The sequence below is a fragment of the Peromyscus eremicus genome, chromosome 7 (genome assembly GCF_949786415.1).
Source record: "Peromyscus eremicus chromosome 7, PerEre_H2_v1, whole genome shotgun sequence".
NCBI classification, from domain to species: domain Eukaryota; kingdom Metazoa; phylum Chordata; class Mammalia; order Rodentia; family Cricetidae; genus Peromyscus; species Peromyscus eremicus.
This window is the reverse complement of record NC_081422.1, coordinates 11,425,910-11,452,212: the sequence shown is the minus strand read 5'-3', so window position 1 is coordinate 11,452,212 and position 26,303 is coordinate 11,425,910. Positions and strand designations below refer to the sequence as shown.

General features: G+C 49.7%; 1 protein-coding gene across 1 annotated transcript in view; it reads left to right on the top strand.

Annotated features, from left to right (window-relative positions):
• The window catches only part of Panx1 (pannexin 1), a 37,582-nt gene extending 11,918 nt beyond the window's left edge, over positions 1-25,664 (top strand). The window contains 4 exon segments of the mRNA XM_059266662.1: positions 5,270-5,409; positions 20,394-20,614; positions 22,210-22,868; positions 23,985-25,664. Of these exon segments, the coding sequence (XP_059122645.1) occupies positions 5,270-5,409; positions 20,394-20,614; positions 22,210-22,868; positions 23,985-24,064 (1,100 nt within the window). The 3' untranslated portion in view covers positions 24,065-25,664.
• The last annotated feature ends 639 nt before the right edge of the window (positions 25,665-26,303 follow it).

Below are 26,303 nucleotides of genomic sequence, written 5' to 3'. Positions count from 1 at the left end.
TGTCTTTCCCCTGCACAAACTCTTTCCCAGTCCCCTGTCTCAGACCCAGTTTTATCCAGTAACCTGTGCCTTCTCGTTCCTCTTTCTTTGGTAAAATGGGGAGGGTGAGTTTCTGTCTGTCCGTAGTCAGGAGTCTTTGTGGCTCCCTTTCCTCGTGGGTGAATGGCGTGAACTGCTAACCACGAAGACCACTTCCCTAGGCCTCTGCTGCCCCCTGTGGTCTCTTCCGTGTGGTACTTCCTAGACTCCTACGCCTTTTTGAAAGTTCTCTGAAGATCTAGCTGACTAGATTTCTCTACTGATGTTTTAATTTTTGTTACATTCACTGTTTTTGATGCGTTTCCTTAGCTCCTCAGGAGGCCTGCTTCTTACGTCTCTGTACAGCCTCTCAGTTTGCAGCATAGCAAACTCACCTCCCTTGGGGAGCCAGGAGGGACACCCTGCACCCCACTTCCCATCTGGCCCTTGCTCTCCTGTCATGTTCAATGTCAGTATTGTGTACAAACTAAGAAAGAGGGGAGCAGTAGCAGAAGTAGACCAGCCCCCCCCCCCCCCGAAGATGGAGGCAATCCCAGCTGGCGTTAGTGTCCCTGAGAAACCTTGGCTGGCTCCGTTTGTCCCCCTGCCCTGGACCTGCTTCTTGGGCCACACTGCTCCCTGTTTTTTCATAAGCGAGTGCTGCTGCAGCCGCGGTAGATGTAGGTCTAGACGGCGGTGGGTCACTGGGCTGGGGCAGAAGGTGTGATCGTGCTCTGGGCTTGAGGTGGAAGCACCTGCAGGGCGATGGGAGACCTCTGTGGCTCAGGCTCTCTGCTTAGCAAGTGAGACTTCCTTCATGGAGCCCCAGCAAGCACACATTCAAGACCTTACCATATTTTGCCAGCTACATGAGTGCAAAGCCCATAGCTGTCCCTGCATTTCAGCCAATCAGAAGGAGTGGTTTTCATTCTTCCTGGCATAAACCTGAAACTCCTGACTTTTCCCTGCGTGTGCTGTAGTAATTCTTTCTCAAACGAAAGAACCAATGACCCAGTTCCCTCAGAACGGATGGGTGTAATTGGACTCATAGTCTCACAGATGCAGTCTGTGGGTGCCTGGCTAGACCCTCTGGCTGTGGGAGAGTGGCGGGGAGAAGGCAGAGTGAGACTGGAAGGGGCAGAGAACCCGTTACATCCTACAGAGGCACACTCCAGTGACCTACCTCTCCACAAGACCCCACAACACCAAGTCCAGAACTTCCCAAAAGAGTACCACCAACTGTAGATTAACGGATACCTGAGCCTGTCGGGACGTTTTCTGTTCAGATCGCACATTTATGCAGAGTGGCGGACATCACACTACTGCCATGCCGTAGAGACTGCAGTGTCCTCTCCAGCTGAATGTGGTGTGGAACCTGCAGGTCTTGCTGAAGGGCCTGTGTGGGGCTCTTTAGTCGGGTCCCAGGTCCCAAGCTGCTCAGCCCACAGCCGAGGCTGACCTGATGGGCGCCTGCAGGTCGGACTGTCCCCAGGGGAAAGATGTAGGCTGCAGAGCTGGGCGCCCATCAGTGCTGCTCCTTGGTGGCCCTCCTTTTGCTCTGGCTTTTCTCTCTCAGTCCTCTGTCGCCCCAGCTTGACTTTTGGCTTCTCGGACTTAGTTTCTGGGTCCTAGGCAGAAAACACCAAGTACTGGGGGCTGTATGCATTCATTTCCTGGAATGTCCTCAACTCTTGCTAGAAGGTTTTCTGCTTCCTGCCGAGGCCAGCCTATTCTAACAGGCCCTCGTGGGGACTCCTCTGGAGGGGGCTTGTTGGAGTAACTGAGTTCAGAGGCGTGTGCAGAGAGGGGTGAGCTTTAGTTCCCTCTAGGGTAAAGGAGGATTGGCTGTTTCTCTCTGTATGACTGAGGCTTAGAATAGGGGACTATGGAAGGACCTGGTGGTGTCCTGCAAGTGCCTGTTGTCTCTCTACTCCAGATGAGGGGTCTTCCTTAGGACCTCCAGTTCTCCTTTCTGTGTTATAAAAGCTTTGCTGCAAAATGTCTGGATGTTTTTCTTTTTCAAGAGTTTCTGCTACTGCCGTGGGGAAGGCCCCTGAACCCCAAACTAGAGCTTGAAGCAGTTTCCTTCAGGGAGAATGTTCATAAATGTTGGAGATGAGTGCTCCAAAGGTGATGTCCAAGGAGTGTTCTGAGCCAGGCAGGCCTCCATGGACTCCTAACAGCACTGTCCATTTTCATGAGCATTTGGACAGATGATCCCAAGTGGGTAGCTTACCAGCAAATTTAAGAGAACCTGGGGACTGCTCATCCCACCTGTCCATCATTATGTCTCGGTAGGTAATGGTGCAGGAGGCATTAGCAAGGTCACACTGCTGCAGGGACAGTGTGGGGAGACCCATGCACCCCGACACTCTGGTTTATAAATGCAGGATCCGAATTTAATGGGGTCAGGGGAACCTAGGAATGTCCTACCCATTCCAACTCACACTTGACACCCTCACTTGATGGCAGGAACTGCCCTCCTAGAAAACACTCTACAATGGCTGCTGACTTCAGGGTGATCTCTCCCAAGCCGTGCTGTGAAGTTCTTTCTTGATGTCTGGGTATCAAGTCACCTGCTGAAGAAGAAGGGGTGCTCAGGGCCTTTACCGTGCACCCCATCACCACCTCCAAAGTCCACCCTCTTGACACTGTAGATTTCTCTTCCTTTTCTTAATACAAATGTGTGGGTCATCCCTTCCCCAGGGGCTGGTGACCCCTGGAGGCCTGTTACATTCTAGGGCATAGGGAGGTCCTGCTCACTCTCTCTGCCCCCTTTCCATAGAGTAGAAGAGACCATGGTGGGCTGCTGTAGTCTTTGAAGCAATGCCGGAAAAGTCAGCCCATCGCTTCCTGGCACTCACAGAGCAACCAGTGAGAACCAGGCACGACAGTAACCACTTGGCTGCCTCTTTTCCCTCTCTTCCCAATAACAATGTGCAGTGTTGATGTTAATGTCATCCCCATTAGAGACCCAGGCTTAGAAGGTTAAGTGAGTCACCAGCAATGAGGCACCCAGCACCACTCACCCTGCGTGGGATGTGGGAGAGAGCTTGCCTCATCTGTGGGGGGACTAGAGAGAAAAGGGGGAGGCAAGGGGAACCAGGCAGCAGCTGGTTCTTATGCCTGTGACGCATCCCTAGTCCAATAAACACTTGATGGGGACAAGGGAGTGAGCTAGACCAGGGACTCAGCTCTGCTGGACCCCAAGGCCACATGAGTTGAGTGAGTACTGCTCAGAGTCCAGCACACATGACAGCTGTGTGTGCAGAGCAATGCATTTCTCATTTTGCTGTGGACAAAGCCTCATCTCACAGTCCCTTCCCAGAGGAACACATTCACAGCAACCCCTGAGTGGGACCTACTTCTTCTGTCCTCATCCCCACACAGCCCCATCTCCTGTTGGGAGACCTGTAGTCTTGGGCATTTGCCTTCTAAATCTAAACCATTTAGACAACCATTTGGTTTATGCCATTTTTTTCTTTAGAAGAGATGGAAAATTACTGCTTTGTGTACTAGTCATCTTTGACCAATGCCCCATTAGACTTCTCTTTCTTGGGACAAAGAAGTCCTTTTCCCTAGGGCCTGGGGAGAAAGCTCACTGGGGAAAGCACGTGCTGTGTGGGAATGAGAATCTGCCTTTGATCCCCAGAATTCACATAAGAAGCAGGCATGGTACATGCTTGTATTCCTAGTGCCAGGGAGGCAGAGGCCAGTGTCAGATCCTTGGCCTCGCTGGCCAGCTAGCCTAGCCTAATCTGTGAGCCCCAGTTCCCAGTGAAGGTAGATGGTACCTGAGGAGGAGTATTCAAGGTTGACCTCTGACCTCCACATGCATGTGTGAACCTGCATTGAATCGCTCTTGTAGCCTGCTTACCCATGGGATGCCCTTCTCCTTAGACCTCCTAAACACAGCGTTTCTGTCCATGGTGACTGGCTTTTTCCTGTTCCCTGTTCTTTTTATGATCGCTTGATTGCTTTCTAGAATTTTCTCCCATCTGAGACAAAACTGCTGTCAGGGCCAGTGTCGGTGAGATGTACCTCCACGGGGCTCAGTTTTAGTATGTGCTGGGGTGTATCCTACTTCCTTCTTCTCCGTCATCCCCTCCTCTGCCCTGGTGCTCCACAACCTACATCAAGCTTCTTAAACATTCCCCACTTGTGGCCATTAGGAGGACCCAGGTGTGTAGGTATGTAAAATGTGTGCATAAATTAAGTATTTACTCATAAACTATACATTTATTTAACACCATTCATATATATATATGTATATATATATATATAAAATCTTACTACTTATTAAAGATGGCAGCAAGTTGTATACCAATGGGATGGATGTGCTTGTTGCCTTAATTCAACCCAAACATGTGCTGATTTGATCCTAACATGTGATAGTAGGACAATACTTAGTCTGTTCTCCATAATTTAGCCGTGATGCTTCCACAAGAGTAGAAAGCGTTGTATGCATGTTAAAACACTGCAGTTCCTAACTTCCAGTTTGCTTTGTAGAGCTGTGATAAACACCATGACCAGAAGCAACTTGAAGGAGAAGGTTCATTGGATTTACTTCTACATCATAGTCCATCACTGAAGGAAGTCAGGGCAGGAACCTGGAAGCGGGAACTGAAGCAGAGGCCTAGAGGAATGCTTCTTACTGACTTGCTCCTCCTGGCATCGTCAGTTACCTCTTACTTATGACCCAGGCCCCCTCTCCGGGGTTGGCACCTCCCCGGTCTTCTGTATCATTAAGACTGGGTCTTCCCGTATCATTAAGAAAATGCCCCAGAGACATGCCCAGAGGCCAGTCTGTTTGAAGTAATTCCTCAACTGTCCTTCCTCTTCCTACATGACTCTAGCTTGTGTCAAGCTGACAGAAAAACTAACTAGTACGATGACATACAGTCTTGGCTGTGAGCTGAGGCGCTTCAGGCAGCGTTCAGGGCGCTGTGTGGTGTGGAGTATGCACTGTGCGTTCAGAACTCAGGTGGCTGGGAAAGCATGCGGCACTACATGGATGAGCACTTCCAGAAAGTCTTGCATTTGTTACCCATGGGAGTTGGAGTTTTTGGTCATTGCATATTCAGAAACCTTTACTGTCAAAGGTTTTCGATGTCCGTATTCAGTTGGTGTGTGATGTTGTGACTCAGTACAGGAAGCTTTGACTTGGACAGCGCTTAAGATCCCGGAGTCAGTGGGGATGGGGTGCAGGACCATGCTTCATTCATTTGGAACTATCTGCTTCTCTTCCCAGGTACCCAGATAAGCTGCTTCTCCCCAAGTTCTTTCTCCTGGCGACAGGCTGCCTTCGTGGATTCATACTGCTGGGCGGCCGTACAGCAGAAGAGCTCCCTGCAGAGCGAGTCCGGAAGCCTCCCACTGTGGCTGCACAAGGTAATGAGATAGGTCTCACCTGCCAGACTTGCTTTACAGATACGGAAGTGGAGGCCTGGAAAGGCTGCCCCCCTACAGCCATGCAAGTGTGTGTGGTCAGCACACTGGAGGAACCTCAGCAATGACTTCAGACGTCTCTGGAGCAGACAAGAAATAGGAGCTCTTTGAATTGTAGCTTTTCAGTGACAGGCATCTTGTACATCATTGTTTCCTTTGTGTCCTCATTTCCCCTGCAGAATGTCTGGCCCACGGTGGGCCCTCGGTACCTTTTGAACATCCAGATAAGCAGAGCTGGGGTTTGAACATTGGCTAGAGCCTTGTTTGTGGCACCTGGGGTCACTTAGAAAAAGTACAGACTAACATATGGTGGAGTTGCTTCTGGCCCTTGTGTTGCTGGAGCACCCAGAAGCCTGGCCATGAATCCTGGGTGCACAGCTCTTGATGGGTTTCTGGTGAGTGCATGTACTAAAAGGAAGGAGAAATACTACACAAGAGGCGTTCTTAACCAGGCTGTTCAGATTAGAGAGAAGGGTGAGGGCAGGGCACTGCTGGGTGGGAGTAGACAGAGATTAGAGAGTAAGAAACTGCAGCTAGAGCCAGCAAGTGTGTGCAGAAGAACACTCTTACACTTTCAGTCTTCTCTGGCAGTGGTGATGTGACATCCATGAGTGATTATGTGACACCTTGGATCTTCTCTGTGAGTGAGGATGGACACTTTGGGTCTTCTGTAAGTGTGATGTGACACCTTGGGTCTTCTGTAAATGATGATGTGACATCTTGGGTCTTCTGTAAGTGATGATGTGACACCTTAGGTCTTCTGTAAGTGATGATGTGACATCTTGGGTCTTCTCTGTGAATGATGAGACATTTCAGGTCTTCTGCAAGTGATGGTAGACACTTTGGGTCTTCTCTATGAGTGATAATGTGACATCTCGGGTCTTCTCTGTAAGTGATGATGTGACACCTCGGGTCTTCTCTGTGAATGATGATGAGACATCTTAGGTCTTCTGCAAGTGATGGTGGACACTTTGGGTCTTCTCTGTGAGTGATGATGTGACACCTCGGGTCTTCTCTGTGAGCGATGATGGATACCTTGGGTCTTCCTGCACATACGAAGCGGGGCTCTGCTTTAACCTGTCCTTCATCCCCTGGTTATTTTACCCTTCATGAAAAACAAGTAGAACATTTGTATCTTCTGATGCTCTCATCTGCTGTGGGAAACACGTGGTTTCTTCTGCAATGCCAGAGCTGACCATAAATCCTCTGACAGCCCGTCAGCATTCTTCTCCGAAGCAGACCTTGTTCTGCATGCTGTGACTCATGCTGGCTCTGACCCTATCTTCCCCCACACCTGTTTATTGCACGTTTGGCTTGGGTACCACACGGTGACTAGGTTAGGCTTTTCACTTTGATTTGCAGCCTGAGTGCTGGACAGGTCCTTGTTAGTTTTACGTGATTTATATATTGCATTGTAAGAGACCTTCAGCCCAAGTGGGCACACTTGCAGGGGATAAGAACCTTTGTTTGTAAATCTCAGTCCATGCTGCTATAGTTTAAGTCCATGTTAAAATGTCACTATGGAAATGCCAAGTTGTATAGGGTCTGGGTTGGCATTGGCTGAACCTCAGCTTGTAGCTGGGATTGCGTAAGGTAAGAGTTGGCAGGTGTGGTAGCCACTGTGGGACTGCTGGAGCAAGAAAATCCCAGATGTTTTTCACAAGAAACACTAAAGGAACCTTGAGAGATGAGGCCCAGGACCATAAACTAGTCTGGGCTATACAAACAGAATCCAGGTCTGCAGACTCCCGGCTCTGTGTTCCAAGTCAAGGAAGTGGTGTGGGTGGCTACCTGGTGGGATGAGCCACTGATACAGCTGAAAGTTTTCCTGTGTCCTGCCCAGTCCCAAGTTAACACACAGAGGCTTGTATTAGTTACCAACAGTGTGGCCTATGGCTTAGGCTCATTACTAGCTAGCTCTTACAACTTAATTCAACCCATTTCTATTAATCTGTGTTTTGCCACGTGGCTTTATGGCATTACCTGTTCTCTCACATCTTGCTTCTCCTGGTGGTGGCTTCCAGCCTCTTTCCCAACCCTGCCTTTCTCCTCTCTCTATCCCTCCTGGATCTCCCGCCTCACTCCATTCTGCCCTGCCATAGGCCAGTGCAGCTTTATTTATTAACCAGTGGGAGCAACACATATTCACAGCATACAGAAAGACATTCCCCAGCACTTCCCCTTTTCTGTCTAATCAAAAAGGAAGGTTTTAACTTTAACATAGTAAAATTACTTATAACAAAACAGTTATCAAGCAAGAATTACAGTTACAATATCTAGTCTATTTGTATTTGGCAAACTTAAAGAAAATACTCTATCATGTATCTTATTTTTGTGAGTCTAAAGTTTCATATCTAATTTACCTTTTATCATAACCAAGGAAAACTATAATTATAACTCTCTAGTCTTCAGCTCTATCAAAGACCCCAGAAGGGGCTCTCTTCTGGTGTTGAGAGACAATGTGTTTGCTTGGACAATGAACAGAGAGTCCTTGCCAGGCTCACAGGTCTGGGGGCAGATGGAAGGTCAAGCCTGCCTGGCTAAACTCAGCCTCGGTTGGACCTTTCTTTGGGAAAAGGGGCTCCCTCCGTGGGGTTAGAGTCCTGCTCTGAACACTTCAGTACCAGGAGAGTGAGCTGGCTTGGGCATTGACGATGTGTCCAGGTTACCTGCCTGCATAGTGAAGCTGAGTCCTCCCTGAAGGAAGGGGACATCTCCAGAGACTCAAAAGTGTGCTCTGTCCTTTCCATGCAGGGTGTTTGGCACTCAGCAGACATACCACAGATGCAGGGAAACTCCGAGAAAAGTCACAAACAGGAACAGGCCCATGGGAGGACCTGATCAGAAACAACACATCAGCACTTATTAGCAAGGGACTCAGAGAATTGAGGTCTACGGAGGACGTCACAGGGAACTAGAAGGATCAAATGGTGATTTTCAAGCTACTGACAGTGACACGGAATTCCTTCTAGCTGATGTTGCTCTGGGGCCCTCCATATGCTCGGGTGTGTGCCTGGCGGCAGTGGGCCACAGACGGTGTGTCAGACTCTCAGAGTTCACTGCTGGGGAAATGAATATGTGAGAGAGCAAGGAGGGAAAGTGTGGTTTTCTAGAAACCCAGGGGCAGGCTTGCAGAGGGCTTTAGGAGCTCTGCTGCTGGGGCGGAGCCAGTCCTGCCTGAATTAATCCTTGGTGCAGCAGGGAGTCAGTTAGTGGAGAAGGGGCAGCCAGGTTATCATGGGTGAAGAATGAGTGTGTGGGGAAGAAATGATACTGATGCTTAAAAACAAAAGCCGTCCTTTTTCTTAGAGAATCTGCTTTCCTTGTGGGCGGAGGGAACAAGGTGGTCGGAGGGAACAAGGTGGGCGGGAACCGGAGGGAAGGCCTCCTGTTCAGGAAAACCCTGGATGTGAGAGTCCTTATCAGGAGGAGTGAGAGGCTGGGGAAGAGCCTGCAGATGCTTACCCAACAAGCAGAGAGGCTCTGCCTAGGACAGCGGGTGGTTCTCAACCCTGGGTCGCCACCCCAGGAGAGCCTGAATAGCAGATATTTACATCAGGGTTCATAACAGTAGCCAGATTACAGTTAGGAAGCAGCAACAAAATAGTGTTATGGTCGGGGTCACCACACGGGAGGAACTGTATTAAAGGGTTGCAGGATTAGGGAGGTTGGAAACCACTGGCCTTGGAAGTCTGGGAGTGAAGCATGCCTGGGGAGTGTAGGGGTGAAGCATGCCTGGGGAGTGTAGGGGGGAAGCATGCCTGGGGAGTGGAGGGGGGAAGCATGACTGGGGAGTGTAGGGGGGAAGCATGCCTGGGAGTGTAGGGGGGAAGCATGCCTGGGGAGTGTAGGGGTGAAGCATGCCTGGGGAGTATAGGGGTGAAGCATGCCTGGGGAGTGTAGGGGTGAAGCATGCCTGGGGAATGTAGGGGGGAAGCATGCCTGGGGAGTGGAGGAGTGAAGCATGCCTGGGGAGTGGAGGGGTGAAGCATGCCTGGGGAGTGGAGGGGGGAAGCACTGTCTGGGGAGTGTAGGGGGGAAGCACTGTCTGAGGAGTGTAGGGGTGAAGCATGCCTGGGGAGTGTAGGGGAGGAGCGTGCCTGGGGAGTGTAGGGGTGAAGCACTGCCTGGGGAGTGGAGGGGGGAAGCATGCCTGAGGAGTGTAGGGGTGCAGCACTGTCTGGGGAGTGTAGGGGGGAAGCACTGTCTGAGGAGTGTAGGGGTGAAGCATGCCTGGGGAGTGTAGGGGAGGAGCGTGCCTGGGGAGTGTAGGGGTGAAGCATGCCTGGGGAGGGAGTGTAGGGGTGAAGAACTGCCTGGGGAGTGTAGGGGTGAAGCATGCCTGGGGAGTGGAGGGGTGAAGCATGCCTGGGGAGTGGAGGGGGGAAGCACTGCCTGGGGAATGTAGGGGGGAAGCACTGCCTGGGGAGTGTAGGGGTGAAGCATGCCTGGGAAGGGAGTGTAGGGGTGAAGAACTGCCTGGGGAGTGTAGGGGGGAAGCACTGCCTGGGGAGTGTAGGGGGGAAGAATGCCTGGGGAGGGAGTGTAGGGGGGAAGCATGCCTGGGGAGGGAGTGTAGGGGGGAAGCATGCCTGGGGAGTGTAGGGGGGAAGCACTGCCTGGGGAGGGAGTGGAGGGGTGAAGCACTGCCTGGGGAGGGAGTGGAGGGGTGAAGCACTGCCTGGGGAGTGGAGGGGTGAAGCACTGCCTGTGGAGTGTAGGGGGGAAGCATGCCTGGGGAGGGAGTGGAGAGGTGAAGCCTGCCCCTGGAGATGCTTGTTCTGATATGGAACAGGCGGTCCTGCAGACTGGCATGGAGAGGAGGTGATAGAGAGGAGGGGCTGATCTGTGACTGCCCAACAGGCATTGGAGCAGTGGGAGCCACTATGTGGTCCTGGACAGAGTGCTGGGTTCTCAGAGTTAGTCCTCAGCAGTGGTGGGAGGAGAGACTGGGAAAGCCTAGCCAGGCACAGAGCGGGTTCTGGTCTGCAGGAGGAGGCAGGGAGAGCCACTAGCCAGGCACAGAGGGGGCTCTGGTCTGCAGGAGGAGGCAGGGAGAGCCACTAGCCAGGCACAGAGGGGGCTCTGGTCTGCAGGAGGAGGCAGGGAGAGCCACTAGCCAGGCTCAGGGAAGGTTCTGTCAGGACAGAAGAGGAGGGAAGCAGGTGTTTCTGAGAAGGAAAAGTGCAAACAGCAAGCAGGACTTGCTGTCATGCGGCCATTACAAGGTGACACCATAGGATCATGAAAGGGGCTGGCTGTAGAGAACCCTGTGCCAGGGATCAGCAAACTCACTGCGGACAGCCGGACAGTGAGGTCACACAGTCAGTGTTGAAGCTGCCCCAGGGTGACAGGCAGTGTGCTCAGGATTAGTCACGTTGGTGGTAGCAGTTAATCAGCCTCGGCATAGCATGCCTGGTGATACAGGAGGAGGGCATTCCAGGTATCTGAGGAGCTGGGGCCAAAAAGATGTGACCACTGGACATGGGAGGCTGAGGGGAGGATCAGAGCCAGGGTGTGACCCGGGATTGGCATGGGATGCAGGAAATCTGAGGAGAAGAGGATGGCTCTGCTCAGCTCCTCACCAGAGCTGCTCTGCGGCCCCTGGGCCATAAGTAGATGGAAGATACGGTTCACGGTGCATTGGCGTCTACCAGGAATTTGGTGTGGAAGCTGGCCGACTGAACCCCTCTAGGGTGGGTGTAGAAGGGATGGGTCTGTTTTAGTTCCTTTCTGTTGCTGTGATAAACACTGACCAAAGCAGCGTGGGGAGGAGAGGATTTATTTGGCTCACACTTCTAGCTTGTAACCTGCCTCTGAAGGACCTGAGGGTGGGAACTTGAGGCCGGAGCCGGGAAGGAACACGGCTTGCTGGCTTTGCTCTCTGGCTCATGCTCAAGCTCGGGCTTAGCTACCTTTCTTATACAACCCCGGACCACCTGCCCAGGGAGTGGTGCCGTCCACAATAGGCTGGCTCCTCACACATTGATTAACAATCGTGACAGTCCCCTGAAAACATGCCTGCAGGCCGATCTAAGCTCCGTGGTTCCCCATTCAAGGCTCCCCCATCTGTGGACTGTGCCAAGCTGACAGTTAAAGGCTAGCTAGGACAGAATCTAAGGGACATCGAGCATGGAGAGTTGGGGCCTTAAGAGGAACCCACAGAAGTCAGAGCTGGGTGGAGAGACAAACAGAAAGGTAGACTGTAGGAGTAAAGAGGAGGTTGTCCTGTGAGATCAGCTGTCAGTACAGTAGCCTGTGCCAGATGCTGCCGGGGGTGTGCTGGGGACTGAGACCAAGATGGACTACATGGTATGCTGTCCTGGGTTGGACTGTGTCCCCCAAAAGATTATGTTGCTGTCTTAACCCTGTGTACCTTAGATATGACTTCATTTGAACAGATCTGCTGTACTTACAGTCAGTGACTTAGGAGACGACATCCTGGGGTCGTGTGTGCCACACCTCCAATATGGCAGGTGTCCTCTCAGAGGAGAAAACTTGGACATAGGCACGCATAGAGGGGAGACAGTGCCGGAACACGTGTGGGAAGGTGGCCTGTAACCCAGGCCAAGGGGTGCTGGGAGGGGCAAGGAGGGAGTTCCCCGGGCCCTTGGTGGGAACATCTTGGCCTATAGAACTGTCAGAGAAGATGCACATTGCCGTGGCCGTTCAGTGTGTGGGATTTGATTGTGATGGTCCTGGAAATGAGAAGGGCTGGTAGAGATGGATCTGTGTGGTTAAGAGTCTATTCTGCTCTTCAGAGGGTCTTAGCTTGGTTCCCAGTTCCCACATCAGGCAGCTCATGACTGCCTCTAACTCCAGTTCCAGGGGATCTGACCCCATCTTTTGGCCTTTACAAGTACCCACACATACCTGGTATATACACTCTCACACACATAATTAAAAATAAAACAAGTCTAATATAGATAAAAGAAATCAAGATTTTCTCTAACTGGGAAAGTAGCCCATGCCAGATGGGAATAAAGATGTGGCTTTTTGAGTTGGGCACAGATATGGTAATCATAGATCCTGTATTCCCACAATGAATGTTTTTCAGTTTTTTACCTTTTAAAAAATAAAATACAGAAATGTAGTTAACATAAGCCGGGCAGTGGTGGCGCACACCCTTAATCCCAGCACTTGAGAGACAGAGGCAGGTGGATCTCAGTGAGTTCGAGGCCAGCCTGATCTACAGAGCTAGTTCCAGGACAGCCAGGGCTACACAGAGAAACTCTGTCTCAAAAACCAAAAAAACAGAAAGGAGGGAGAGAGGAGGGAGGGAGGGAAGGAAGGAAGGAAGGAAGGAAGGAAGGAAGGAAGGAAGGAAGGAAGGAAGGAAGGAAAGAAGGAAGGAAGGAAGGAAGGGGAAGGAAAGGAAAGGGAAAGGAAAGGAAATACGGAAGGAATGTGGTTACTGTAAACTTTTTTTTAAAAGTAAACATACTTTTTAAACAGTGGTACAGTTTACACACTAAATAACAGTTCAATAGAATGATTTGATAGAGTTTTAAACAAGAAAAAATGGGGAAATTTTCAGGTTACAAAACCCTTTGCCCAGAACATGCTTTTTTAAATCACTTTTTGTAAGTGGCTCACTGTGGCAGATGTGTCCAGTGAGGAAGAGAGGCAGGGGCGTGCGCGCGCGCGTGCGTGTGTGTGTGTGTGTGTGTGTGTGTGTGTGTGTGTGTGTGTGTGTCCCCTATGTGGCTTCTCCAGGTGCTTGCTCAGGGACTAGAGTTTATTTAAACATGTCTCAATTCAATACCAGCCAAACCAGGAGACTCACATCCCCCAAAAGACATTCTTCAGTGTAATGTTTACGTGACTGTCCCGTGGACTGGCGTGTCAGTGGTGTAACTGTCCCTGCTGACTTCTCGCTCTCATCCCTTCCACCTTCCTCTCTGACTTCAGTCACTGCTGATGACTTCCGTGGCGCTGAGCGCTGAGAGTTTGGGCAGGCCACGTGAGTGCATCCGGAAGGCCAGCAGGGGGCGCTCTAAGACTGCTCGAACTCTCATTGTTCTCTTCATTCCCATCCAGAACGTCGGCAAAGATTAGTGAGGTTTCTCTTTGAAACAGAGCCCTTAAAAGAAAAAAAAAAAAAAAGAATAAAGATTATTTAACAAAGCGGGCAAAATACTTCTCTAAAGTGGAGTCACAGAGACCTAGTTGGAGGATTCGCATGAAGCCTCTGGCATTACCTGGAATATATACAAACAAGGGGTCTGAGCCCCACCCACACTGCTAGGGTGGACCGTCTAACGTTGGAGTTAATGCCAGGAATGTAGTTTTTTCTCAGAATCCTCCAAGAGTCTGATGCTCCTGGCCTGGCTTGGAGCACCACCAATTTAGACTGGTGTTCCTCACACAGTGTGTGCCTGCACATCATAGGGCAGGTGCTGACATTGTGGGCCTGCAGGTCTATGTCTGTTTTAGTTTCTTTTCTGTTGCTATGACATCTTGACAGAATCAGCTTATGGGAGAAGTGGTTTATGTCAGCGTACACTTCCAGCTTCTAGTCCATCACGGTGGGAAAGTCAAGGCCACAGGACTTGACGCAGCTGACCACATCACATCCACAGTCAAGAGCAGAGAGGAATGAACACATGCGTGCTCATTGCGTGCTTGTGCCCAGCTCCACTCTTGTGCAGTTTAGGACCACCTCCCACCCCCACCTAGGGAATAGTGCTTCTCACAGTGAGCTAGGTGTTCCCACACCAATTAACTTGAGGCAGTCTCCCACAGCCATGCCCACAAGCCAACTGTAGATGGTCACTCATTGAGACTCTTTTCCTAGATGATTCTAGAACAGTGGTTCTCAACCTTCCTAATGCTGTGACCCTTTAATACAGTTCCTCATGCTGTAGTGATCCCCAACCATAACATTATTTTCATTGCTACTTCATAGTTTTGCTACTATTCTGAATCATAATGTAAATATCTGATATGCAGGATATCTGATATGTGACCCCTGTGAACGGGTCATGTAGGCGTAGTTTTCCTGTCCCATTAGCCTGCTTCCAAATTATAGACACAGAGGCTTAATAAATGCTCGGCCAATAGCTCAGGCTTGTTATTAGCTAACTTTTCCATTTAAATTAACCATATTTCTTATCTATTCTTTGCCACGTGGGTTGGTACCTTTTCTCAGTATGGCATGTGCATCTTGCTTCTCTCTGCATCTGCTGGCAACTCCTCTGCTCTGCCCTTCTTTCTCCCAGCATTCTCAGTTTGGCTTTCCTGCCTAACCTTATCCTGTTCAGCTACTGGCCAGTCACCAATCAGAGTGACAAATCTTCACAGTGTACAAAATGACCTTCACAGCAGGGTCATTCAGCAACGCCACACCCCTCCCAAGGGGTTGTGACCCACAAGTTGAGAACCACTCTTCTAGGTTATATCAAATTGACAGAGCGAGCAATCACAGACTCTAGCAGCTTCAGGAATAGTAGTGAAGTCACTGGTCTGAGGACCACACTGCTCTTCAAAAAGCAGAATCCAGGTCAGGTTGGCAAACTGTGATGCCACATGTTCTCAAGCCACACCCAGCCTCTCTTCAGATAACATTTTAAACCGATAACAGATGCCTTTACCTATTAATCTACACACTGTTTTCACAGCCCTGGGGCCGAAGGGAATGGCTGCAGCTGGAACCATGTGGTTCCCAAAGTCTTGGCACTTCACAGGAAACCTGTGTCTGTCTTCAGTCCTAAAGTGCTCTCAGAGTACTGCATGGAGCATGTGGTCCCATGCAGAGCGTTACCCCTGGCATGTGGCTCCGGTTCTTCTGGCTCAGCCCTTTCCTTCTTCCGTGCAGACGCTTAACTCACCATCCTCTCCAGGACTAAGTGATACTCACCCTCAGCTGCCACCCGCCTGTTGACTTCCCCTTGATGTCTTTACGTCTGCATTCTGAAGGCTGCCCAGGGTGTGATGCTCCGTTCTTCATTTCCCGTATTTGGAATGGTCTTTATGTGAGTTTTTATCTGAACATCCCACAGCCAGGACCCGCATCCTTCACACCTTTGTATTTCATGTCCCCAAATCCAAGATGATCTTGTTTTGCCTGCTTCCTACTTTCTGACCTTCCTGTCTCTTCCAGTATTCATTCTCTGGCTGACCCTGCAGTGTCACATGTGTCGTCCCGTCCCATCCCTGACCCCCCCACCCCCTACCTCCCCACCCCCCCACCCACCCCCACCCCCACCCCCACCCCCCCACCCACCCCCATCCCCTGTTCTCTGGGGTCATTGCTGCCGTTATTTTCTTGGCTTCAGCTTTCTGTGTGCTGTCGGGTCCTGAGCACAAGCCAGACCCCTCCCTCGCTCTCAGCTGTCACAGCACCAAGGTCTTCTTGACTAGTGGCATCTCATGCCAGTCTCTCAATTTAGATCTGCCTCCCATGTCCCTCCCTGTCCCTCGTGTGTGGTCCCTCCTGTGTTTCTGTCAGCGGCCAGTGCCAGCGCCCCGGCCCCTGCACAGGCCAGAGGCCCGCATAGTCCTCAGGTTTTCTGTCTTTTCGTCTCACACGAGTGCCCTCTCTGTGCAGCTGTCTAACGTCCCTCCCGTCGCTTCTGCCTTCTGCCGCAGTGGACGCCTGCCTTGTCACCTCTGCCTGTTCTCGGGACTGCTTTGTTGCCTTGCAGGGCATTTTTGATCCTGCTCTCTGCCAGTGGTCTCCAGCTATGCACAGTATGGGAATTGGGGGCCTTCATAGTTCAGTTACTAGCTAACGTTTGGCGTTCCCTGGAGCCTCTGTGACAACCGCCACAGACCAGAACGAACTCCGCAGCAGGGGTTTAGTCTCTGGTTGATCCTTAGACCCAGGGGAAGATGAGAGGGGACACTGTCACACCTGCTCCTCAGATGGTAGGCACAGGTCTCCACTCTCTGCCTTCATTCACCAGACTCCGGCCTACGGCCTGTTCCTGCCGTAGCCTTTGGTTTAGGTCCTACCCTCTCTGTCCTCGGTAGAGCTAACTACTGTCGCTATCACTGCGACCGTATTTCTGAGCTGTTTCACACCCAAGGGCTCTTGGTTGGTTGGTTGGTTTCTTTTCTTTTTGCCTTCAAGTATGTTTGTGCACCACCAACAGGCCTGGCTCCAGAAGAGTGTCGGAGCCCTGGAACTGGAGCTGCAGACAGTTGTGAACCGCCATGTGGGTGTTGAGAATCGGACCCGGGTCCTCCTAACCACTGGGCCATCTTTCCAGCCCTGGCTCTTGGATTTTCAAGGGATTTTGTTCACCATCTGTCAACCATCCGATCTCAACTCCTTTCTCCTTCTTTGCCCATGGGCTTGTTGTTTATGTTGGTGGTGGTTGTGTTGTTACGTTGTTTATGTTGGTGGTGTTTGTGTTGTTACGTTGTTTATGTTGGTGGTGTTTGTGTTGTTACGTTGTTTATGTTGGTGGTGTTTGTGTTGTTACGTTGTTTATGTTGGGTAGGTGGGAACTCACCAGACATCAGGAAAGCTTCCAGGCAGAGGAAAGCAGATGCTCAGAGGACTACAGAGGAGGAGAACTGTGGCCTTAGTTAAACACAGTCTATTTCTCTTTTTGTTTGCTCTTTCTATAATAAGCAGTAGGGCCTGCCCCTCTTGTGAAGGTTCCGACATCTTTCTTTAGGGCCTTTTCTGTTTTCTCTGTGTTAAGCACCTACACTGCGGCTTTGCTGTGTTTTAATGGCTAATTGTTAGGCCATGTGACCTCCGAGGAGATGCTGCTGCTTGAACCTGGGGGTGGGGCGGCGTGCACCCTGCCACTGCCCGGCCCAGAGCAGATGCTAGAAATGTTCGGAGTCCACAGCCTACCACAGTTAGTCCCGTAAGACAAGTGGCACATCCCGTGGGGGGCATTGTTTAGCTGCTTGCGTGGATCTTTGCCTTAGATGAAGAAAGAGTTAGACCATGGAGGGAGGTTGTTCTGGAGGGAGGTTGTTCCGGATCACCTCAGGCTCCTCCCACACAGAGGTCATGTGACTCCAACCCCTTCCAGGAACAACACAAATTTGAAAGTGAACAGGCTGAGAGTTGCAGGTAGAGTGGCCGCTTGGTTCTCCAGGAGGGTCTCACTGTCTTGGGAAGAGCACAGTGCCAACCAAGTGGGACATTGTACCAAGGGGTGCAGTCCGAGCTTTGAATGACGCACACCCCAGACCTAGTACGGAGCGGGCAGCGCTGGCCACAGAGCTTCCCCTCATGCAGACACCTCGGTGATTCTCCATATTCTTACTCCAGCAAAAAGATTGTAAACACTAAAATTTAACTAACACTTTTTAGATTTCAGTTGAATCGATTTGACTGCCATGTTGAAGACACACAGAATGGTCCCTTTGTTTTTGATGGGCGTGGGAGAGTGTAAGTCTAGGGAAAACCAACAAACAAGACATTTCTATACATTCCTGCACAGGCAGCCAGGGTACAAGGAAATTTAGGAAACTGCAAACGCTCTCCGGGTAACACCCTTAAACATTCATTTTTTCTAATTACAGTGACTGTGTTCTACTGCCCGTTGGGCTACATGCCACACTCCTTGGGTGTGTTTGACAGATTGTACACTTGTTACATTAGGGGAACAGTCCAAGGTAAATGCTGTTATTCAAATAACCCCCAAAACGAGCATGACCCATAAAAATATTTCACAAGCCCAAGTTAGAAACAGTTCCACTGCCAATGGTTCCCAGGGAAAGTGCTTGGCTGTCTCAGTGTTGGAAACAGCATGGCTGCCAGGTTCACTTTCGTAGTAGACAGGGACTAGAATAGACAAAGATGGAATAAACTAACTGTAAACTAGCTCAGCCGCAGTGTGGTTCAGCAATGCCCAACCTGCAAGGTGTGCCACTGTGTGTCGGCTCTTTGCAGATCAGGCTGACATTGAAGGACCTGGTCCTGTGCAAATCCCAAAGCACGGCCTCATGGAGGGTGCTGCAGAATTTGGATCCATTTGGGTTTCCTTCTGTTTCTATTACATCAGGGATTCCAGGAAGGGCGCATGGGAGCTTGGGGATGCTTGTGAACATGATTGCCCTATTCCTCCTTAACTTCTACTAGAGTTAACGTTGAAAATTACATGTAGGACACACCAGCACGGGCTTTGTCACCCAGCGAAGAAATTCTGTCTGGGTTAATGTGGTTCCCTCATGTCCACTTCAGAGCTGTAGCAGCTCAGAGACTATCCACTGGACCCTGTTTCAGGGTTAATAATAGCGAAGCACATGTAAATTGACTTTTCCATATTTTGATAACTGCATCAGCACACCCATTTCTTTTGTGAACCTTCATGCATTTAAAACAAATGGAACAAAAATGCAAAAACCAAGGCGTTTCGACAAAACCTTGAGAACTATGGAGCCACAACAGCTGGAAGGGTGATGGGTGCCTTGGGGCCGGGTCTTTAGAGAGGGAAAGAGGACAGCCGTGCGAAAACTCATGAGGTCTGAACCAAAGCCTGGGGATTTTACTTTGTAGTCCTTGCCAGTTGATGTGTATGCTGTGGACATGTAAGCGTCCCTATGGGGAAGCTGGCGGGGTTCCAGGAATGCCGATAGTGCCTTCACAGCACCAGTGTCCTGCAGCAGTCACAGCACAGGCCTGGCACAGGTTCTGTGCTCTTAGATATGTTCGAGGAGAGGGTATGTGCCCAGTTAGAATGACCAGTGTGGGGCTGGAACAATGTAACGTAATGCTGTGTAGAGCTGTAGCTTGGGGGTCACGTTCTAACTGGGTCACTTGCGAGCTTTGGGACCTGGGGCCAGAAACCATTCCAGGCTTCCCCTCCCCTCTCCTCACAGGCCTGTGGGGCATCAGAAGGACCAACAGGAGGAAGCCCTGTTGTTAGTTTTTCCGGGGATCTCCAGTGCTTATCTATGGCAGGCCAGGCGTCAGTCTTGTTTAGCATCTTCTCTGGAGTGACCCAGCTTCATCTTCATGACACCTGTATCACGTGACCACTTCAGAGAGGGAAACTGAGGGTCAGAGGCTCTGTGACTCATGGCCCAAGCCACAAGGCCATGCTTCAGTGGAGCCCAGTGCTGTGGTCTTCCTGAGCTTCTAATTGGACTGAGTTTCAGGTCACTCTTCACTCTCCAGACATCCGAGTCCCCTTCTCCTCATCTGTGAGTCCACCAATCCTGGTGCCTCCCCGGGATTCTGTACCGTGGTTCTGTACCGTGGTGAGGCTTTGGTCTGTTCAGCTGGGAAGCTCCTTCCCTCCACACCCTACAGGCTTTAGGTGCTTATTCTAGCTGCTTTACAGGATAGTTACCAGACCACTGACTCCAGAGGTTTTCATGATGTTTCTTTGGCATTTTCCCAGACTCCAAAGAAGTAAAAAGTAAAACAAAAAACTAGAGCTTTAAACCAGAACAAATAAAAGGAAAAACAAGAACAACAACAAAACCTAGCAAAGGTCACTGTGACATTTACCTGTTTCTTAATTGTAGTTCTGTTGAGGAATCGCTGTATGGGATAGGGGAATGAACTTTCTCCTCCTCCTCCTCCTCCTCCTCCTCCTCCTCCTCCTCCTCCTCCTCCTCCTCTTCCTCTTCCTCCTCCTCCTCCTCCTCCTCCTCCTCTTCCTCCTCTTCCTCCTCTTCCTCCTCCTTCTCCTCCTCTCCCTCTTCTTCCCCCTCCCCCCTTCCCCTTCTCCTCTTCTTCTCAGAAGGAAATACTGTTCGTCTCCATGTAGTCACCAGTTCCATTTAAATTATGTCTGTTGATTGAAAAGGGTCACCTGTGGGTCAGAAATTGAAACAAGCAGTGATCAGCAGGCAGCAAGCTGGTGTCCCTGAGTGACATGGGAATGCCATGTGTCCCCATATGAGGAGAGAGCAGCTGCTGGCAGTCACGACAGCTTCCCAGCAAGCTGATGGCAGCTTCTTGCAGCTCTGAACGGGTGTGCTAACCATGACTGCCTCTTGCTCTCTAGTTCTTCCCGTACATCCTGCTGCTCTTTGCCATACTCCTGTACCTGCCCACGCTGTTCTGGCGCTTCGCAGCGGCTCCCCATCTCTGCTCAGACCTGAAGTTTATCATGGAAGAACTTGACAAAGTCTACAACCGTGCCATCAAGGCTGCCAAGAGCGCTCGGGACTTGGACCTGAGAGATGGACCTGGACCGCCAGGAGTGAATGAGAATGTGGGACAAAGGTAACAGCTCCAGAGAGCTGCCCATAGCCACCCTAGGACAAGTTCCCCGGCCTTTTCTCCTGCCAGGCTGGCCCAGAGTGCTGATTGCCAAGAGTGGGAAGGGGTAGGTAGGAGTCTGCCATCAACTGGCAGGGGACAACCTCACCCCCCAACCTCACTGTCCTCGGGTCGGTGTTCCTTTCCCTGTCCAGTCTCAGCCTTTGAAAAGCAGTTCTCACAGGGGTGACAGATCAAAGTCTCACATGTAGCTTGCTTGCTTTGATGTCCTGTAATGGGAAAGCCAGAGGATTCTGAGGCAGCCAAGCATATAGAAAGGATGAGAGAAGTGGACCCAGAAGGTGGAGGCCCTGCCTTCTCACGTTCTTCCTCTGGCTCTGTCTTTGCTAGTAACAACCATACCAGCAATAGTTGTCTTATTTCAAAAGTGCCTGCCATATTCCTGTCGTAGCATTTCTATTGCTGTGATAAAATACCACGACCAAAAGCAGCTTGAAGGGGAAAGGATTTATTTTAGCTAACAGTTCAACATTACAGTCCATGATTGAAAGAAATCAGGACAAAAACTCAAGCAGAGCAGGAACTGATGCACAGGCCATGGGGGAGTGCTGCTTACTGGCTTGCTCTTAATGGGTGGCTCAGCCAGCTTTCTTACAGCACCCAGAACTGCCAGTCCAGGGGTGGCCCTGCCTGCAGTGACCTGGGCCCTCCCACCTCAGTCATCAACAAGAAAATGGAGCACAGGCTTGTCCCAGGCCCGTCTGGTACGGGGCCTTCTCACCTGAGGTTCCCTCTGGTAAAATGACTCTAGCTTGTGTCATGTTGACATAAAACTGGCCAGCACAATTCCAGACTCGGTTTGAATGCTGCATTATTAATTAACTACATTTGTTTGCCACTTTTTCTACCCCCTTATTTGTAGATATTAGATAAACAGGGTCATATAGTCTCTTGTGGGAGAGCCAGAGACCAAAACAATGCCATTTGGGTCCCCTGAGTTTCCCCAACTCTCCCTAGTAGAAGCGTATGTGTTCTAGTGGGGCTTAAAATTTCTTTATTATACATGCTTAGTTCGAGATTGTGGTTTATAAACCAACAATACTAAGCCAGCTGCTATTCTGGATCTGATAAATTAACAGACATTGAGCCCTGGGTACTAGGCATTGCCCTAAAAATTGTTAAGTATTAACTCACATTTAATCAACCAGATTGTCTTTAAAATATTAGAAGGGGGCCTGGAGAGATGACTCAGCAGTTAAGGGCACTTGCTGCTCTTTCAGAGGGCCTGAGTGTGGTTCCCAGCATCCACATGTTGGCTTACAATTGTCTGTAACTCCAGTTCCAGGCAGCTAACACCCTCTTCTGGCTCCCAAGGGCACTGCACACACGCAGGCAAAATACTCATATAAAATTTTTAAATGTTTAAAATATCAAAGGAAAAAGAGGTTTTAAGCATGGTTTTATTCCCTAGTACCTGAGTGGACTTATAGTTAATGTGTTTGAAGTTTTCAGTGTGACGGTGTTGAACATGCCCATGCCTTTGTCATTTGAGGAGACTGGCAGGGGTCTCAGTTAGTTTTGTTTGCTTTGTTTTTCAGTCTGTGGGAGATATCTGAAAGCCACTTCAAGTACCCAATCGTGGAGCAGTACTTGAAGACGAAGAAGAACTCTAATCATTTAATCGTGAAATACATTAGCTGCCGACTGGTGACTTTTGTCGTCATACTGCTGGCATGTATCTACTTGAGCTATTACTTCAGCCTCTCCTCACTCTCTGACGAGTTTCTGTGCAGCATCAAATCGGGCGTCCTGAGAAATGACAGCAGCATTCCCGACCGCTTCCAGTGCAAGCTCATTGCTGTCGGCATCTTCCAGCTGCTCAGCTTCATTAACCTCATAGTGTATGCTCTGCTGGCTCCCGTGGTCATCTACACGCTGTTCGTCCCGTTCCGGCAGAAGACAGATGTTCTCAAAGTCTATGAAATCCTGCCGACCTTTGATGTTCTACATTTCAGATCTGAAGGCTACAATGACTTGAGCCTCTACAACCTTTTTCTGGAAGAGAACATAAGTGAGCTCAAATCATACAAGTGTCTTAAGGTGCTGGAGAACATTAAAAGCAACGGGCAGGGCATCGACCCCATGCTGCTCCTGACCAACCTAGGCATGATCAAGATGGACGTCATTGATGGAAAAACTCCCATGTCCTCGGAGATCAAGGGAGAGGACCAGAGGAGCCGGACGGGGGAGTTCAAAGGTATGGTTGGCTCTCTGGACAGGCACACCTTTGCAGCAGTGTGGGCTGTCTTTACCCTGCCCGTCACTTGAACCACTGCCCCAGTGCTGTCCTGGGGGAGAGTGTGGGAACCCAAGTTTCCAAACAAGGATGAATCTGTGCTTCTGCCTCTGCCTGCCTCTCCGCCCTCTGCCTGCTCTATCTGTGTCCTGTTCGCTGTCTCAGCTCCGCCTCTGTGTCTAGCACTCTTCTCGTTGTCTCTGTCTTGTCTTGTCCTCCTGTCTGTACCTCCCATCTCTTTGTCCTTCTCTGCCTTTCCTTCACTTTAGTGTCTGTTATTTGTTCTTTGACAAATTCGTACATGTTTACACTATATCTTGATATCATATCCAGCTTCTCCCAATCCATCCCCTTCTCCCCTTCCTATCCTTTCTTTTTTTTAATGACCCTGAGTCCAGTTAGTGCTGCCTGCAGAGGATGTTGATGACCGTGTTGGGTGTGTCTTGTGCAGGTGACCAGGGCTGCAGTGAGTTCATGAGCGCCAAGCCACATCGTGTTCAGATGCCCACATTTTGTCCCCCACCCCCTTTGCTCTTAATTTTCTTTCCGCTTTGTGGACATTCCCTGAGCTCTGATTTAGGGGCCGGGGGGTCAGTATTGATGTCTCATTTAGGACTGAGCACTCCGCAGTCACATTACTTCCTCTCAGCACATTCACCTGTTAGGAGTCTGCAATGACTGCTGCCCACTGCAGAAGGAAGGTTCTCTGGTCACGGTTGAGGGCCACACTGATCTATGGGTAGAACCATAAATGTTTAGAAGGGAGTTTGACAACATGTCCATTTAGCTTCTCTAGAACCTAGGGCCTCCTGAGCTATGGGCTTTGGATCGTGTTTACTGTACAGGTGTGAATGCCCTCCTCAGGGGCAGGCCTATATAACCCAGAGAGTGGTGGGTTACTCCCAAAGCCACCATTTGACTTTAAAAGGGAGTATATTGGCTCCTTGCCTTGACCTAACTTCACACTAAGCAGCAGACATGGTAAAACAGTGTGTGTGAGAAATCCTCCTCGCAGCTGGGTAACACAAGTGCTTCCTGCTATTCCTCCTTTCTAAATAATGGTTTCAATTTTGACAGATTTGGACCTGAGCAGTGATACTACAACAAATAATGGAGAGAAGAACTCTCGACAGAGACTTCTGAATTCATCTTGCTAATGGTTTCGTTCTTGAACTTCAAGTCCGTGACTTCTGTAGCTGTTGGGTCTGTGGTTAGTTCGCAGTAAATGTTTTTGGTAGTGATATGGTGTGTGTCTTACCAGTCTCGAATAGACATAATGGCCAGTAGTGTCATAGAAGAGTGGGTTAGGAATGTCCCACAGACAAAGTATGGAAATGAGTAAGTGGGCTTTGTTTGAAGCCCTCATTGAAGGGCAATTAAGAGCACTGAGCCTTCTAGAGAAACACCATTTTGGACTGATGGTGTTGGGAGACCTGGAGCTTCCAGAGAGCAAGCACTTTGAGGGATGTCTTATTTTATGAGATAATAATAAACATGCCAGGATATAATTTAATAATGCCCTTTGTGTGTCCTTACTAAGGCTGTTGAACAAGAAAAGCATTCACTGGCCTTCCGGCAAGGTTGGCCTGTGCATGGAAGCATCCTAAATTGGGTGTGACCTGGTGTCTCGGCTCTTGTACTTGCGAACTCTCCTGTCACTTGCCAGCCTCAGCTAATTGTTGTCCTCTAACCACTGCTCACTGCCCTGTGCCCTCTGCAAGGGCAGCAGGCTGAGGCAGTGCCGACCGAACGCAGCTAAGGAGGCAGAGTTGTAGTGTGTCAGCTCACGCCGTGGTGACTCTTGGAAGGAAGGCCTCAGAAATAGCCTAGTGGGAAATCTGAATTTAGAGGTCATTGGTAGATGCCATCAAGACATCTGAGACAGGAGAACAGCATTTTACTGAAGCGCATTGACAGACACAGGGAGGGGCACTTTGCCCAATGGGAGCCGAACACGGAGCTGACACCAGAGTGACCTTTGCCATGCGTTTGGAGACAGATTGTTTATATTTAAGCACAACTTTCTAAATTGCAGATTAATTTACAGAATTGAGTTTATTTGAGAAGAACATTCTAGCATTGATAAGAATTACAGAATAGATTATACACATGGGTAGTTAAGAAAGATATAAGCACTGCTTTGTAAACAGGTTGACTTTTTGTGACATGTTCTCGCTTTGTAGCTCATGGTCTGCCCTTGGAATTACATCAATCTTCCTCGCTCAGCCTCCTTAGTGTAGGGATCACAGGTGTGAGTCATGAGGCCTGGCTTTATAAACATGCGTGCTGACTTAGAAATCGTTAAAGCCTGTTCACATTCTGACCATGTGAACATGCTGTCCATTCACACTTTATATAAAAGAAAGCTCTTTAGTCTGCAGAGCTGCCCATTTTTAACACATTGTTTACATAAAAGTCCTCAGGAACCACCCAGTTTACTTTTGGCCAGTCTGAGGGACAATTGTTTACTTAATCTAATTGCTTTATGGTGAAGTGAGAAGTTACATTGGCTGTCTGCCTTTGGGAATGTACAGAGAAGCAGATTTTGCTTGTACTTCCGTGGCAGTTTCTGAGTTGGAAAGCTCATATAAATATCAAGAGTGTACTGGGTGCTGTGAACGGCACTGTTCCAGGATTCGTCTTTCTGTTGAGTTAGAGTATGACTGTGACATGGTAACTAAGGAACTGATTTCATACATTTTTATATTGTTGTGTTGGAGACATTTCATTACAATTCTCTACAGTATGTCTGTGGGTTTTGTTCTTTTTTTTTTTTTTTTTGAAATGACCTTTAAAATATTTTTCTAGGATATGGATTTTTTTTCAAAAAGCATCATCTTTCTTGTAGCATAACTTGTACTTTGAGGCAGTAAAAATTATATTTTATTTTAGGAGGTCAGGAACTCTCTGAGCTTAGCCATGTGCAGTCCTTTGGTTAGAATGTGTGCTTGGGGTCCTCAGCCTCTGTTTCAGTTCACCCTCCCATGCTCACTCTGAGCCACAGTAGGACCCACGGCATCCTAGGCATCACACTTGGTACTGGCTGTGCCATATATGAATAGGCAGGTCCTGTGTTGAGGGCATCAGAGCCTAGCAACATGCAGCAAAGACATGGGCAGGTACTAAGAGACGATAGAATTCCCACAGTAAAGACCCTTCCAGAAAGTAGAAAATCTTCCGTGTTGTCGGGAGGAGCCTTATTGTCTGGTCCCCCTGAGCATTCCCTGCCCTAAGTTGCATCGCTGGTGATTTATGGTGTCTGGTGTTTTCCTGGAGGTAGACGACCAACTTCAGCTGTAAATCCTCTCTGAGCTGAAGTTCAGATAGAGCAGCACCTATGATTTTGAGCAGTTGAGCTGCAGCTGGCTTCTCTACTTCCCTTCCAGGACGTGGGCA